A 13154-nucleotide genomic window follows, 5' to 3' on the forward strand; every position below is an offset into this window, starting at 1 on the left:
TTCACCAGATCTCACATTTTAAGTATCTGCATTTTTTTAAAAAAAGTAAAAATCTCCAGCATCCATTCTGCTTCCTTCATGGCAAAGGCTCCGCATAGTTCCCTGGGAACAATCCCTTTGCTTCACTTGTCACCCCCTCACACCAGCCATCTGAGTATCTTCGTGTCACGTAAATAACAGTCCCCTCTGCGAACGAGAGTTCTTGTTCCTGCTGCTGAGTATAAGGGTAGAGGGTCACCACTGAAGGCAAAGGGGAAGAGAAGGGGGAAAGGAGGTCAGCAATGAAAAGTAAAAACAAAAACAAAAAAACCCACCAGTCCCGAAACGTATTTACGGAAGGAAGGGAACCTGGGAATGGCAATTTGGGGATCATCCGGTCAATAGGATACATGTCATCCATGGCATTCACTGAGTGGCATAAACAGCAGAGGCTTGGTGCTGTTGAGGATGGTGGGTGGAAAGTAGAAGGCCAGTCCACTGGGATGTTCTGCCATGGCCTTGTGCAAATTAACAGGAGCTCCACGATAAAACTAATCAGATAGATGGATAGGTATTTCTCCATGGGGCTCAGGCATAAGAGCTTCCCAGCAGACTGGTTAGTACAGTCGTACCTTGGAAGTCAAACGGAATCCATTCCAGAAGTCTGTTCAACTTCCGAAACGTTCAGAAACCAAAGCCATCAGATGTTCAGCTTCCAAAAGAACGTTTGAAAACCGGAACACTCACTTCCAGTTTACGATCGTTTGGGAGCCGGAATGTTAGACTCCCAAGGTATTCAGGAGCTGAGGTAGAACTATATATACAAGTTGGATTTTAAACCTCGGGGACTCAAATGTCTTTGTACAGCCCCAGTATAAAGTTAAAGGTAAAGGACCCCTGACAGTTAGGTCCAGTTGCAAACGGCTCTGGGGTTGCAGCACTCATCTCGCTTTATTGTCCATTTACCTTCCCGCCGGAGTGGTACCTATTTATCTACTTGCACTTTGATGTGCTTTTGAACTGCTAGGTTGGCAGGAGCAGGGACCAAACAACGGGAGCTCACCCTGTCACAGGGATTCGAACCGCCAACCTTCCGATCGGCAAGTCCTAGGCTCAGTGGCTTAGACTACAGCACCACCTGCGTCCCCTATTTAGAAAGCCCCAATATAAGGCTTTCTAAACAGAAATGCAGATTGAAAAGGAACAGAGGAGAAATCCACTGCAGTGGTAAGCAAAGAAGCACAACATTTGTGCAGAGCAGAGAAAATGCAGGCAAATAAAGAATCCTGCAGAATTGCATAGTCCTCATTGCAAAACAGGGCTGGGCGATATATCAACACATGGTCCAAAACCAGTTTGAAGTCCATATTATGATATCAGTTTCATAGTTTTAGACCTGGCAATATATTGCAAATCATGATCTGTGTGGTATGCAACAAATCACAATGCGGGGGAAACCATGATGCCAGCCAATGCCTCTACACAGTTCCATCCTTATTTCAGATATTGTGATATATCAGTATATCACAATGTTTAGCTGGTGATAATGAGGAAAACCAGATATTGCCCAGCCCTACTGCTGAATAGGTCAAAGGTCAGTCAAACACCTGGGATTACAGGTAAGTGTGTGCACAGCAGATGGTTTCAGGTGGTTTAGAGCCCCAAGCATATCACTGCTCATTGTCAGAATGCAAACCAAATGCCCTGGTATCCGACTCCAGGAGTTTTCTTATCTTTAGCAAGGTACCTTTTTCCAGATAGGTGTCAGGGGCCCATGGCAATTTCTCTGGGGGTGGTGGAGGGGGAAGGAGCGGAGGCACCAGCTGCTCCAAATTAGAGGCATCCAGCGGTGGAGGGGTCATTGGGAAATCAAGGTCTGCAATCAAACACACACACACATGCTACTGACTCTTTCACAAACAAAGAAAATCAAAAATGCGTTCCTGTGCGCTTGGCCTTCCATGCCTGCTTGCCATAATGGGGAGAGAAGTGCATTGAAACAGCATCACGCTCACTCAGAGGAATATGCTTAGTGAAGTGTAGGTGGGTTCCCACGAGGCAAGAAAGCGATAACGGCAAGAACCTTTTATTGAACTACATAACTGGGAAACAGGGGCAAAGCAACTGCTTATATACATTCCTCAAAGCCTGGGCCACTCCCACTCCCAATGCGATTGGCTATCTAAACTTCCAAGCTGCAAATCACGACTCAAGAGTTCAAGGGCCAATGGCAGAGGCCCAAATCCTGAAATGTTCTTTGATTGGACATCATGTATCGAATCAGAACACAGGAGCTCAGAATCCTTAGTCCAGACTCAAGCTCAGGCAAACACAGATCACTGAATACATAACATTTAGCATTTCAGGTCACACCGTGACCAACCAAAGGACTCTGGGAAGCAGAACAGGGATGCAATCGGACTCCCCTATACATTCCCCCTGGCAACTACTGCCTCTGCCTGAACTCAGGATGTCCTGGAAAGTGTACTCAGCTATGTAGGTTCTGAAGCCAATTCCACAGTCCTGCACTTGTGGGGTATATAAAGCCAGGCATGCAATTACCCCAGCTAATTTTGAGTTCCGTTTTGTTCTGGCTTTGAAAAAGAAGGAGGAGGTAGCCTTACCTAGGGTGACATCGCTGACTGCAAAAGGTGGTGGCGGTGGCAATAGATCTTCTGGAAGAGGAGGAGGAGGAACATCACTTGCCTCTGCTGGTGGAGGAAAAGGCGAGAGCGTAGGCGGTGGAGGTGGTTCAGTAGATGCGATCATACCAGTCTTCTCCATAGCTTCTGTGGGGCTGCAGTGACATTCAAAGGAGGAAGGTTTAGGTGAATGCAAGGGACACTGCCCCTGGGCAGGGATGGGGAACCTGCTGGCCTTGTGGATGTTGTTGGACTACAGTTCCCATCATCATTGATCATTTCCCATGCTGGTTGGAGCTGATGGGAGTTGTAGTCCAACAACATCTAGAAGCCCCAGGTCCTTTCCTAGTGGAGGGTCGGCACAGAAGAAGCCTGAGCTGATGATACAAGAAGGAAAGACCATTTATTGACACTAGAGTGGGGAGGCTGAGCTAGATGCTTTCACTCTGCTGGGCTCAGGTGGATTTTTTACTTTTCGTTGCTGCACTGTAGATGTTGCAAAGGGGAATGTTTCAAAATGGCACCCCCATCCCAGCAGTCTCAGATGGTTCAGCTGCAGGCTTCCATTGCCTTATGTTGTGGAGCAGGATTAAGAGCATCATTTTGTGGAACCCAAACAAAGCTAAGAAGGTCTGTGTCAGAGCTGCCTCCAGGTCCCAGCTCACAGAGGACCAACGCTAGGCTGTAATTATGTACAAAAGTCTTTATTGAGATTCAGTTTCCATTTTAAAGCCGCAGCGTGCAGCTCTACGTCTCGACCTTAGACCGGCGAAGTCCCGTCTGAGTCTCCTCCCCTTCCACACCAGTTTAACACTCTCGCTTTGCTCCACCTCTTCCTAAGTTCCTTTCTCCTCTGGGCCCTCCTGCCCGCTAGGGTTTCATCCTTCCTGGACTCCTCTGACGCTGACCCTGATGATTCTTGCCCCTCCTTCCGGCGGGCTTTAGGACCTGGTTCCCTATCCGGGCTACCTTCTGTGCCGCTCGCCTGTACCTTTGAACTTGGCGCGCGCGCCCAGCCTGCAACTTTCCTCTTGACCGTTAACTCGCTCTCCGATGGAGGCGTGGCCAACCCTGACTCATCTTCTCTCGCTGGTGGTGCATATGTGGGCTCTGATACCTGGGACTCCTCCCCCCCACTACGCTCTGGTGGGGAAGCTGGTCCTGATTTCCAACTGCTGCTCTGGGAGTCCCCGCTGGCCCCTTGCTTCTGGGGTGTCCCCCTTGGGTCCCCCCTTGCCCTGCCCATCGGCGCCCCCTTCTGTGAATCTTCCGATTCGCTGGAGAGGCTCATGGAATCTATCGGGCTGCTGTCCTCTTCTCCTACGCTGCCCTCGGATTGCTCCCCCTCGCTCTCCATCTCCTCTCCTCCCTGCGCTCCCGCTGAGTCCCTGACAGTCTGAGATGCAAGTCATTTCACCATCTGTTGTCTGGAGCTGTGGCTGAGTGGTAGAGCATCGTGCTTTGCACACCAAAGGTCCCTGGTTCAATCCCCAGGCAGGACTCCCAGTTTAAAAACCTAGAAAGCTGCAACCAGGCAGTGTAGACAAATACTAAGCTCGGTGGGCCAGTGGTGCAGCTAGGTATAAGACAGCTTGCTTGCCTTGCAAGGAAACGAATTTGAGAAGCCCAAATCTGCAGCTGCCCTCCCCTGAGCAGAGAGGAGCAGGTTGGAATAGGAGCTAGGTTCCAAGTTCCCAGCTCTGAACTTCATAGAACCTGTAGAGATGGAAGGGACAGCGAGGGCCATCTAGTCCAACCCCCTAAAATGCAGGAATCCTGCCCACACCCGTTCCTGTGTGGGGTCAAACCACAACCTTCTAGGTCACAGCCACACACTGGCCAGGGTTAGGGTGCTCACTTGGGCATCACCCCAAAATAGAGAGAGCATAACATTTGCTAATTTATATGCTTTTAGAGAAACAGTTTGTTTAAAATACAGTGGTACCTCGGGTTAAGTACTTAATTCGTTCCGGAGGTCCGTTCTTAACTTGAAACTGTTCTTAACCTGAAGCACCACTTTAGCTAATGGGGCCTCCTGCTGCTGCTGCGCCGCCGGAGCCCGATTTCTGTTCTCATCCTGAAGCAAAGTTCTTAACCTGAAGCACTATTTCTGGGTTAGCAGAGTGTGTAACCTGAAGCATCTGTAACCCGAAGTGTATGTAACCCCGAGGTACCACTGTAGAAAGGCAACAGATCTCGCCGAAGACCCCTTGGAACAGAAACTTATCTTTATTTTCCATAGAAAAGTAGCCACCAGTTTTCTCCCTGGTTTTGGCTTTGCCACCCACACCCTGTCTCCTTTTGTGCCATGCTGGGAAATCCCACAAATGGTACCTCAGTGATGACAAAGATGAAGCAGATGAGGAGGGTTTGCCATCTGGGACAACTGGTGGCCGTATTGGCTCTGGAATCCGTTGACTTCTCCTAAAAAAACCCAAAAAAAGTTTGAGTTGAATGTTTATCTTGATCTTCCTCCCTTATCTACTTTGCTTTTGCTTATGAAACATGTTGTCCAATCAGTGGACCACCTCCTCTGCCAGTAGACAGGTTAGGATTGCAGACAAAACCAGCCTTTCCTAGCCTGGCACACTTTAGATCAGGCTTCCTCACCCTCGGCCCTCCAGATGTTTTGAGACTACAGTTCCCATGATCCCTGACCACTGGTCCTGCTAGCTAGGGGTCATGGGAGTTGTAGGCCAAAAACATCCAGAGGGCTGAGGTCGAGGAAGCCTGCTTTAGATGTTTTGGACTACAAGTCCCATCAGCCCCAGCCGACTGATTGGGGTTGATGGGAGTTGCAGTCCAAAACAGCTGGACTGCAAAACACCTAATGGAAAGAGTTTCGGTTCCAGTTGTGTTGGGAAGAGGAGGAAGGCAATAGCGAAGGTGTTATGTACTAAGCTTGGATCCTAGAACAATAGGCAAGTAGGATCCTAGAATGCTACAACTGATTGGCCTGCAGGAAAAGACCAATCAGGCTCCAGGAGGAAATTAATCAGCCTATTAGGCTGGTAAAAGGTACCCCTGCCCGTACAGGCCAGTCGTGTCCGACTCTAGGGTTGTGCGCCCATCTCACTTAAGAGGCCAGGGGCCAGTGCTGTCCAGAGACACTTCCGGGTCACGTGGCCAGCGTGACGAAGCTGCTCTGGCGAGCCAGCACCAGCGCAGCACACGTAAACGCCGTTTACCTTCCCACTATAAAGCAGTACCTATTTATCTACTTGCACTTAAGGGTGCTTTTGAACTGCTAGGTGGGCAGGAGCTGGGACCGAAAGACGGGAGCTCACCCCGCCGCGGGGATTCGAACCGCCGACCATGCGATCGGCAAGCCCTAGGCGCTGAGGTTTTACCCACAGCGCAACCCGTGTCCCTATTAGGCTGGTAGGATCGTAGAATGCAACAACTGATTGGCCTGCAGGAAAAGACCAATCAGGCTCCAGGAGGGAAGCAGAATCAGCCAATCAGACGGGACTCATTGTGTAAATAATGTATATAAAAGCCTGAGGTTTGGGGGAGCAATTCAATCACTGTTTTACAAGCTGCAATAAAGAGCATGAAATCCCTACAGGACTCTGAGTATATTTCAGAAGGGCAATCTTTGAGAAGAAATCTTGGCTGCGCTAGAAGGCAAACTAGGACTTCATGCCTCTACTTGATGCAATCTCACCTAAGGCTCCCAGATGACTGCCCTGATGATGTCGCATTTCCTCGCCGGCAGAGGGTCCCTGTTTTGGCCAACTGTGTGCCATGATCCTAAGAGAGAGAGAGATCAGAAGGGAAAGAGGTGTGTGAAAGAGAGAAAACCCATACTAGTATTCTTCAAGGCAGTGCTGCTTTTTCAGCAGAGGATTAACCTGTTGTCAGTCACCTTCTCCTCTAGCCACTGACTTCGGCAGTAGCTGCAGCTTCTGAACCACTTTACAAGGACAGTCCCACATAAAGCATGTTAACAGTAGTCAAGGCCGCTTTAGGTTACCAACACATGCAAAGGCATAACAATTTGGCAGCTGATGCTCGAGCGCTGCTGCAACGTTCTAATCAATAGAGCTAAAGATTTACGTCCGTTCTAAAAGCGTCTCTCCACTGAATTCGAAAAATGCTCTCGCTGTAGCAAAAGTTCCTCAGGTGTGGAAGCAGCCTCAGTTCACTGCCTGTGTGTGAATTTGCTCTGTTGATGTACATAGGAAGTTGAATTATACTTAGTCAAACCATTGATCCATCTAGCTCAGTAAAGGACCCCTGGACAGTTAAGTCCAGTCAAAGGCGACTATGAGGTTGCAGCACTCATCTCGCTTTCAGGCCGAGGGAGCCAGCGTTTGTCCACAGACAGCTTTCCGGGTCATGTGGCCAGCATGACAAAACTGCTTCTGGCGCAACGGAACACCATGATGGAAACCAGAGTGCACGGAAACGCCGTTTACCTTCCCGCCACAGTGGTACCTATTTATCTACTTGCGCTGGTTATAAATCTAGTGCTGGTTATAAATCATGGCTAGAAACTATCCCAAGCTGTTGTCTTGCTTCACATCTTGCTGCCTGCCATAAAGGTAAAGGAAAACGACACGTGGACAGTTAGGTCCAGTCAAAGGCGACTATGGGGTTGAGGTGGTCATCTCGCTTTCAGGCCGAGGGAGCCGGTGTTTGTCCACAGACAGCTTTCCGGGTCATGTGGCCAGCATGGCTAAACCACTTCTGGCGCAAGGGACACAGTGATGGAAACGAGAGTGCACGGAAACACCATTTACCTTCCCGCTGCAGCAGTATCTATTTATCTACTTGCACTAGTGTGCTTTCGAACTGCTAGGTTGGCAGGAGCTAGGACTGAGCAACAGGAGCTCACTCTGTTGTGGGGATTCGAACCGCTAACCTTCTGATCGGCCAGCCCAAAAGGCTCAGTGGCTTAGACCACAGCACCACCTGCTCCTCAGTATTGTGCACCGACTGACAGCAGTCGCTCTCCAGGTTGTCGGACAGGGATGCTCCCACCCATAACTGGGGATGCTGGCGATTGAACCCAAGACCTTCTGCCTGGGAAGCAGAGGCTCTCCCCCTGAGCTACAGCCCTCGCTTGCCCCATCCTCTAACCGAAGCTCATGCTCCAGACCTACTTAGGCCTCTCGCTGTCATCTGACATGTGAAATAAAAATGTTAAAGTCTTATATTTTAATAAATGTTCATAAAATGTACCAACCAAGCATGTTCATAGATATGTGGACCACATGTCTGGAGCAGCACAGGAAGACCGCCCTGAAACCATTTTGACTCCCAAACTGAACAAATGTTTTCTCTGCAAGGAGGGAGGGGGTGAGGGAACCTTCCCATTGTCTCAGGAATTAGGTAGTCACCATCTCAAAGAAATGGCCAGACTACCAGGAAAGGCAATCAGATACGGCATTATCAGACAACCTGGCAAACAGGAAAAACAACAGCATTCAAATTTCTGTTGTAGACCACCTTTTCTGTGATGTATGTATGATGTATGGAGGGGTGGTCTGGAGCTCCAGTGCAGGGAATTTAAAATGTCTATATAAGGGCAGGCACACCTGGGTTCTGGGTCCTCCGCCTTTTCTGCATGTGAGGCGAGCACCCTGTTGCAACAGTTCAATAAAGATCAGGCTTACTAGCTGTTTTGCTTCTCAAAATTCTCTGGTTGGCCTCTGTTATTTTCTCCTACCGATGGAGAACCTACAACGGACTCTATAAGGGCTCTTGTGTCCCCCATAAGGGAATAAGGGCAGATTTTGTTTATGACACATGTTTCTGCTGGGCTTCTGCACCTGTTTTTAGAGAGAGGGAGGGCTTTTCCTTTCCAGTCTTCCAGACTTAGCATCAAAAGGCCAAGCCTGAAAGCCTCCCTTCCACAGGAGCGCACCTTTTCGTGAAACTGGGTCATGCGTCTTGGGGGGCCCCTCAGTCACTGAGCCAAATCTGCGTGCCAACAAAGGGCAGCAGCCAAAGTGGCACAAGGCCCCTGCTGTGGCAGCAGCCCCAGCTGCGGAGAGAACGCCGCTGGGGAAGCAGACGCCAGTGTGGGAACCGAGAGCCCGGCAAATCTTTGCCTCATCAGTTTTAGGCCCTTGTGGTTGAGATCGGTCTCGATGGCTGGCCGCAGCTGACAGCACAATTCTCCTTTTTCTCTTCACGAGAGAGCGCCCAGCGGGGAAGGAAAAGAGAAGCGCTTAAATGTAACTCGCAGGCGTCCTTATGTAGCTGCAACTTCTCCGTTTGCTGCAGGCTGAATTCAGAATGGTATTATTGCTCCAGGGTGGTGTGGAGAGAAGTGTATGAGACACGTGAAAGTGTCGTCCCCTTTCTTAAATTAAAGAAAGGTCCTTTATTTGGCAATACGGCATCTGGGTCATATCCCCACAGCATACGGTTAAAGCAGTACCATACCACTTGAAACCGTCATGGCTTCCCCCAAAGGATTCTGGGAAAGACAGTTCATTAAGGGTGCTGGGGGGGTTTAGGAGACCCTCCACAATTCCCAGCATTCTGTTTAGGGAAACTTTTAACGTTTGATGCACTATTGTATTTTAATATTTTGTTGGAAGCCACCCAGAGTGGGTGGGGAAACCCAGCCAGATAGGCAGGGTATTATTATTATTATTATTATTATTATTAGGGAGAAGCCATAGCTCTTCAAGTAGGATAAGAGTACTTTGAATGTGTGCTGTGGATGTAACCTGTAATCCTTTTTTTTTAAAAAAGGGATCCCTTCCTTAAAATAAATAGCAGATGATAAGTGCAGGTGGAAACTCCATTCTAAGACTCAGTTTCTCCTCCTTCAGAAGTTGCCATCTGCATATATATTTTTTCTTTTTAAAACTTTAAAATTTTTATTTTGAGCTTAAAAGTCACATTTTGTCACTCAGCAGTTATATCCAATTCTACCACGTTTTTCAATATTTTCTTTTCTTTTTTTTAAAAAAAAAAAATTGTGTAGGGGAAAGCGCGAACGCAGTCCCCCACTACCACAAATTATGCAGTCGAATTTCCCGCATTTGGGGAAATCGCAGGGGTCAGCACACCCGAAGTGCAATGGATGAGCCTCACCCTGGGAAAACCACCTTTGTGATCATGGTATCTCCCCTGCCAGGTAAGTATCGTTTTTCAATATTTTCTCAGCCATCATGAGGGTTAGAAACTTGTGTTCAGGAAGTCGACGTCATGCAGAACTCACATGAGCCGTGAGTACAGTTACATTAATTAAGTCTCACTGAAAGTGATACTAGTTACTTGAGACTATTCTATCTGCCATTAATTTCGATATAACCTTTTGTGATTAAATTTCTTTGGATTTGGGACGTTGCTTTGTTTTGTTTTGTTTTTTTACTAAAGATATTGCTGTCTGAGTGCTCTCTAATCTTTTTTTTTTTAAAAAAAAGGAAGAAAGCAATTGCTCGGTGGTTCATCAAAAGACGTACATTTTCCACAGAGGAAGTGCTTGGAGACTCACTGTCTGTTGCTGAGTTTCGGTCTCTAGATAAGTCATCAAATCTTCTGGGTTAAGCCACATCACCTCTCGTTTTGAGTCCGAAGCAAACCGCACACTGTGCAGCAAGTATTACCACAGCCAGACTTATGAATAAAACTAATGATATACTTATTTGCTTGTTTGCTTCCTTCTGCAGTTGAGGCTGCTCAGTAATTCTAGTGGCGATGTGATCTCCCAGGATGCCCATCTCTGATGCTCAGGAATTCTCTGGCTCTGTGATAAGTCCAGAGAACGACAGCATTCCCCATCCACCTTTACTTTTAGAGGTTTTTGCATTATGTTAACAGGAGTGATGGCACATATATTTTCTCCACATTTTGCCTCAGGATATACCAACTGACTTATATGCCTGGTATGCGGACGCAAGTGGCACTGTGGTCTAAACCACTGAGACTCTCTTGAGCTTGCCAATCAGAAGGCTGGAGGTTCAAATCCCCACAATGGAGTGAGCTCCCGTTGCTCTGTCCCAGCTCCTGCCAACCTAGCAGTTCGAAAGCACACCAGTGCAAGTAGATAAATAGGTACCGCTACGGCGGGAAGGTAGACGGCGTTTCCGTGCGCTCTGGTTTCCGTCACAGTGTTTTGTTGTGCCAGAAGCGGCTTAGTCATGCTGGCCACATGACCCGGAAAGCTGTCTGTGGACAAGCGCGGCTCCCTCGGCCTGAAAGCGAGATGAGCACCACAACCCCATAGTCACCTTTGACTGGACTTAACCGTCCAGGGGTCCTTTACCGTTACCTTTATAGCAGGCAGCAAGACATTGGCTTGGGATAGTTTCTATCCACAATTTAGAACCAGTGCTAGATTTTGGTAGTTTGCTATTTTAATTCTCAAGGTATTTATATTCTCTGGTGTTTAGTTATTCTAAATGCGCGCACACACACACACACACACACACGGTGTTAAAGCCAGTGTGGTGTGGTAGCTTGTGTGTTGGTCTGGGACCTGGGAAACCCAGGGTCCAATCCTCACTGACTGGGAGAGCCAGTCAGGCTAGCCCACTTCACAGGATTGTTGTGAGAATAAAATGATGAGCGGGTGGAACCACATACACCACCTTGAGCTCCCTGGAATAAAAGCAGGATAGAAGTGTAATAACAATAGAGCAACAACTGTCTTTATCAGATGTATGATCGGAAGTATGCAAAAGGATTTGGTTGTTTGTTGAATTTATATCATGCCCTTTATCTCAAAGGAGCCATTTATATTCCCTCTGTCAAGATAGGATCTAGCCTGGAAGTGCTCCTGTGATCACAGGCAGAAATTCAATAGGTGTGGCTCTCCCCCCCCCCCCCACATTCCATAGCAGTACAAAATCCAGCACCATTTCCGCATAAGATTCAACAGCATGTGCTCCTTTTCTTCTCTGGGTGGCGCTGTGGGTTAAACCACAGAGCCTAGGGCTTCCTGATCAGAAGGTCGGCGGTTCGAATCCCCATGACGGGGTGAGCTCCCATTGCTCGGTCCCTGCTCCTTGCCCACCTAGCAGTTTGAAAGCACGTCAAAGTGCAAGTAGATAAATAGGTACCGCTCCGGCGGGAAGGTAAACGGTGTTTCTGTGCGCTGCTCTGGTTCGCCAGAAGCAGCTTAGTCATCCTGGCCACATGACCTGGAAGCTGTCTGCAGACAAACGCCGGCTCCCTCGGCCTATAGTGCGAGATGAGCACCGCAACCCCAGAATCGGCCACGACTGGACCTAATGGTCAGGGGTCCCTTTACCTTATGGCTTGTCAGCATGGAAGATGACTACAGCTAGGGGAGCAAAGGAGGCCATGCTCAGCTCTTACCTTTATCCCGTGCCCAATATCGTCCAAACTGTTGAAGTTCAGCGGTTTCCTGTAATACGCCTCCAGGGGCTCCACGTGGCTTGGGGGGATGATTTTCTGTTGGTGCGGAAATCTCTTGCAAACAGAAAGGGCCCCGATCTCTCGGCGGGACACTTTCTCCATGTGCATCTCCACCACCTGAGGCAGAAAGACACGGTGAGGGAAGGAGGGCATAGCTGGGTCAGGAACCATTTGCAGGAGCTGGTTTAATTGTATTTCTAGTCAACACACAAACTGGCAGCACCCTACCTTTTTGCGGGGGACAGGTAGCAAAGCCCACTCCCCAGGGAAGCCATTTTTGGCTCCTCCTCTCTCACAATTGACTCCTCATTGGCCCTCTCTGCTGGTCATGGTATCCTGCATATTCGTGGTGTACACAGTTCTGTCTGATCCCTGCCCTTCAGTATCTGTCGCCTGAGGCAGCCACCTCACTCTGTCAAATAGTCCAGCTGGCTTCAGTCATCTGGGTTTTCTACCCTCAAGCACCTAAATATGGGCTTGGAGTGTGGGGTTTGCAGGTATATTCCCCAACATGGCACTGAGGCAGAAGTAATGCATTGTGGTGGATTTATAATAATAATAATAAATAATAATAAATTTTATTTTTACCCCGCCCTCCCCAGCCAAGACCGGGCTCAGGGCGGCTAACAACCAATAATAAAAACAAGTTGATTAAAATACAATTTAAAAAACAAGATTAAAATACAACATTAAAACATTAAGATGCAGCCTCTTCACAGGAGGAGAAAGGAAAAAGAAAGAGGGGATCATATGACTCTAAGCCATTTATAATGACCATCCACACTTCATTCTGCTTTATTAGCTGTTCTACGAAGGTTCGCCAACGTTATTGCATTATGGCCATCTGGAGGGACACTCTCGGGCTACGATGCGACAAAAAAACCCCACAACCCTGAATATTTGTGATATAAAAAAATTGCAGGATTACTGCAGGAAGCCAGAGGGCATGCACCAAATGGTTACAAAGCAGTATATCTCCCCCCCCCCCCCAAAAAAAACCCCTTTGCAGGTGCAGGCCATATTGAAAGCAGGATTGCATAGGACCACCCCAATGGCTTCAGGAGCCCAAATGTTCACAGATGCATAAGAAAAAGGACATTTGAGGACTGTTTGCTGGTAAGGCCGCACTGGAAGAATGGCACTGAATTCTGTGCATGATGGCCCCAAGAAGATATGGGGAAAGATTCA

The 13154-nt window shown here is 48.3% G+C and overlaps 1 protein-coding gene across 2 annotated transcripts in view; it reads right to left on the bottom strand.

Annotated features, from left to right (window-relative positions):
• ABI3 (ABI family member 3) overlaps positions 1-13154 on the bottom strand; it is a 21801-nt gene continuing 8647 nt past the window's right edge. Inside the window, exons 3-8 of one of the 2 annotated variants that reach the window (XM_079949909.1) lie at positions 11907-12083; positions 6289-6374; positions 4956-5045; positions 2604-2776; positions 1727-1855; positions 1-240 (exon numbers count right to left, since the gene is read on the bottom strand). In XM_079949909.1, coding sequence (XP_079806035.1) covers positions 77-240; positions 1727-1855; positions 2604-2776; positions 4956-5045; positions 6289-6374; positions 11907-12083 — 819 coding nt within the window. In that variant the 3' untranslated portion in view covers positions 1-76. The remainder of the gene's footprint in view (positions 241-1726; positions 1856-2603; positions 2777-4955; positions 5046-6288; positions 6375-11906; positions 12084-13154) is intronic. The other variant, XM_079949910.1, reaches the window with a different exon arrangement.

This window comes from Podarcis cretensis, assembly GCF_951804945.1.
Source record: "Podarcis cretensis genome assembly, chromosome: 13".
NCBI classification, from domain to species: domain Eukaryota; kingdom Metazoa; phylum Chordata; class Lepidosauria; order Squamata; family Lacertidae; genus Podarcis; species Podarcis cretensis.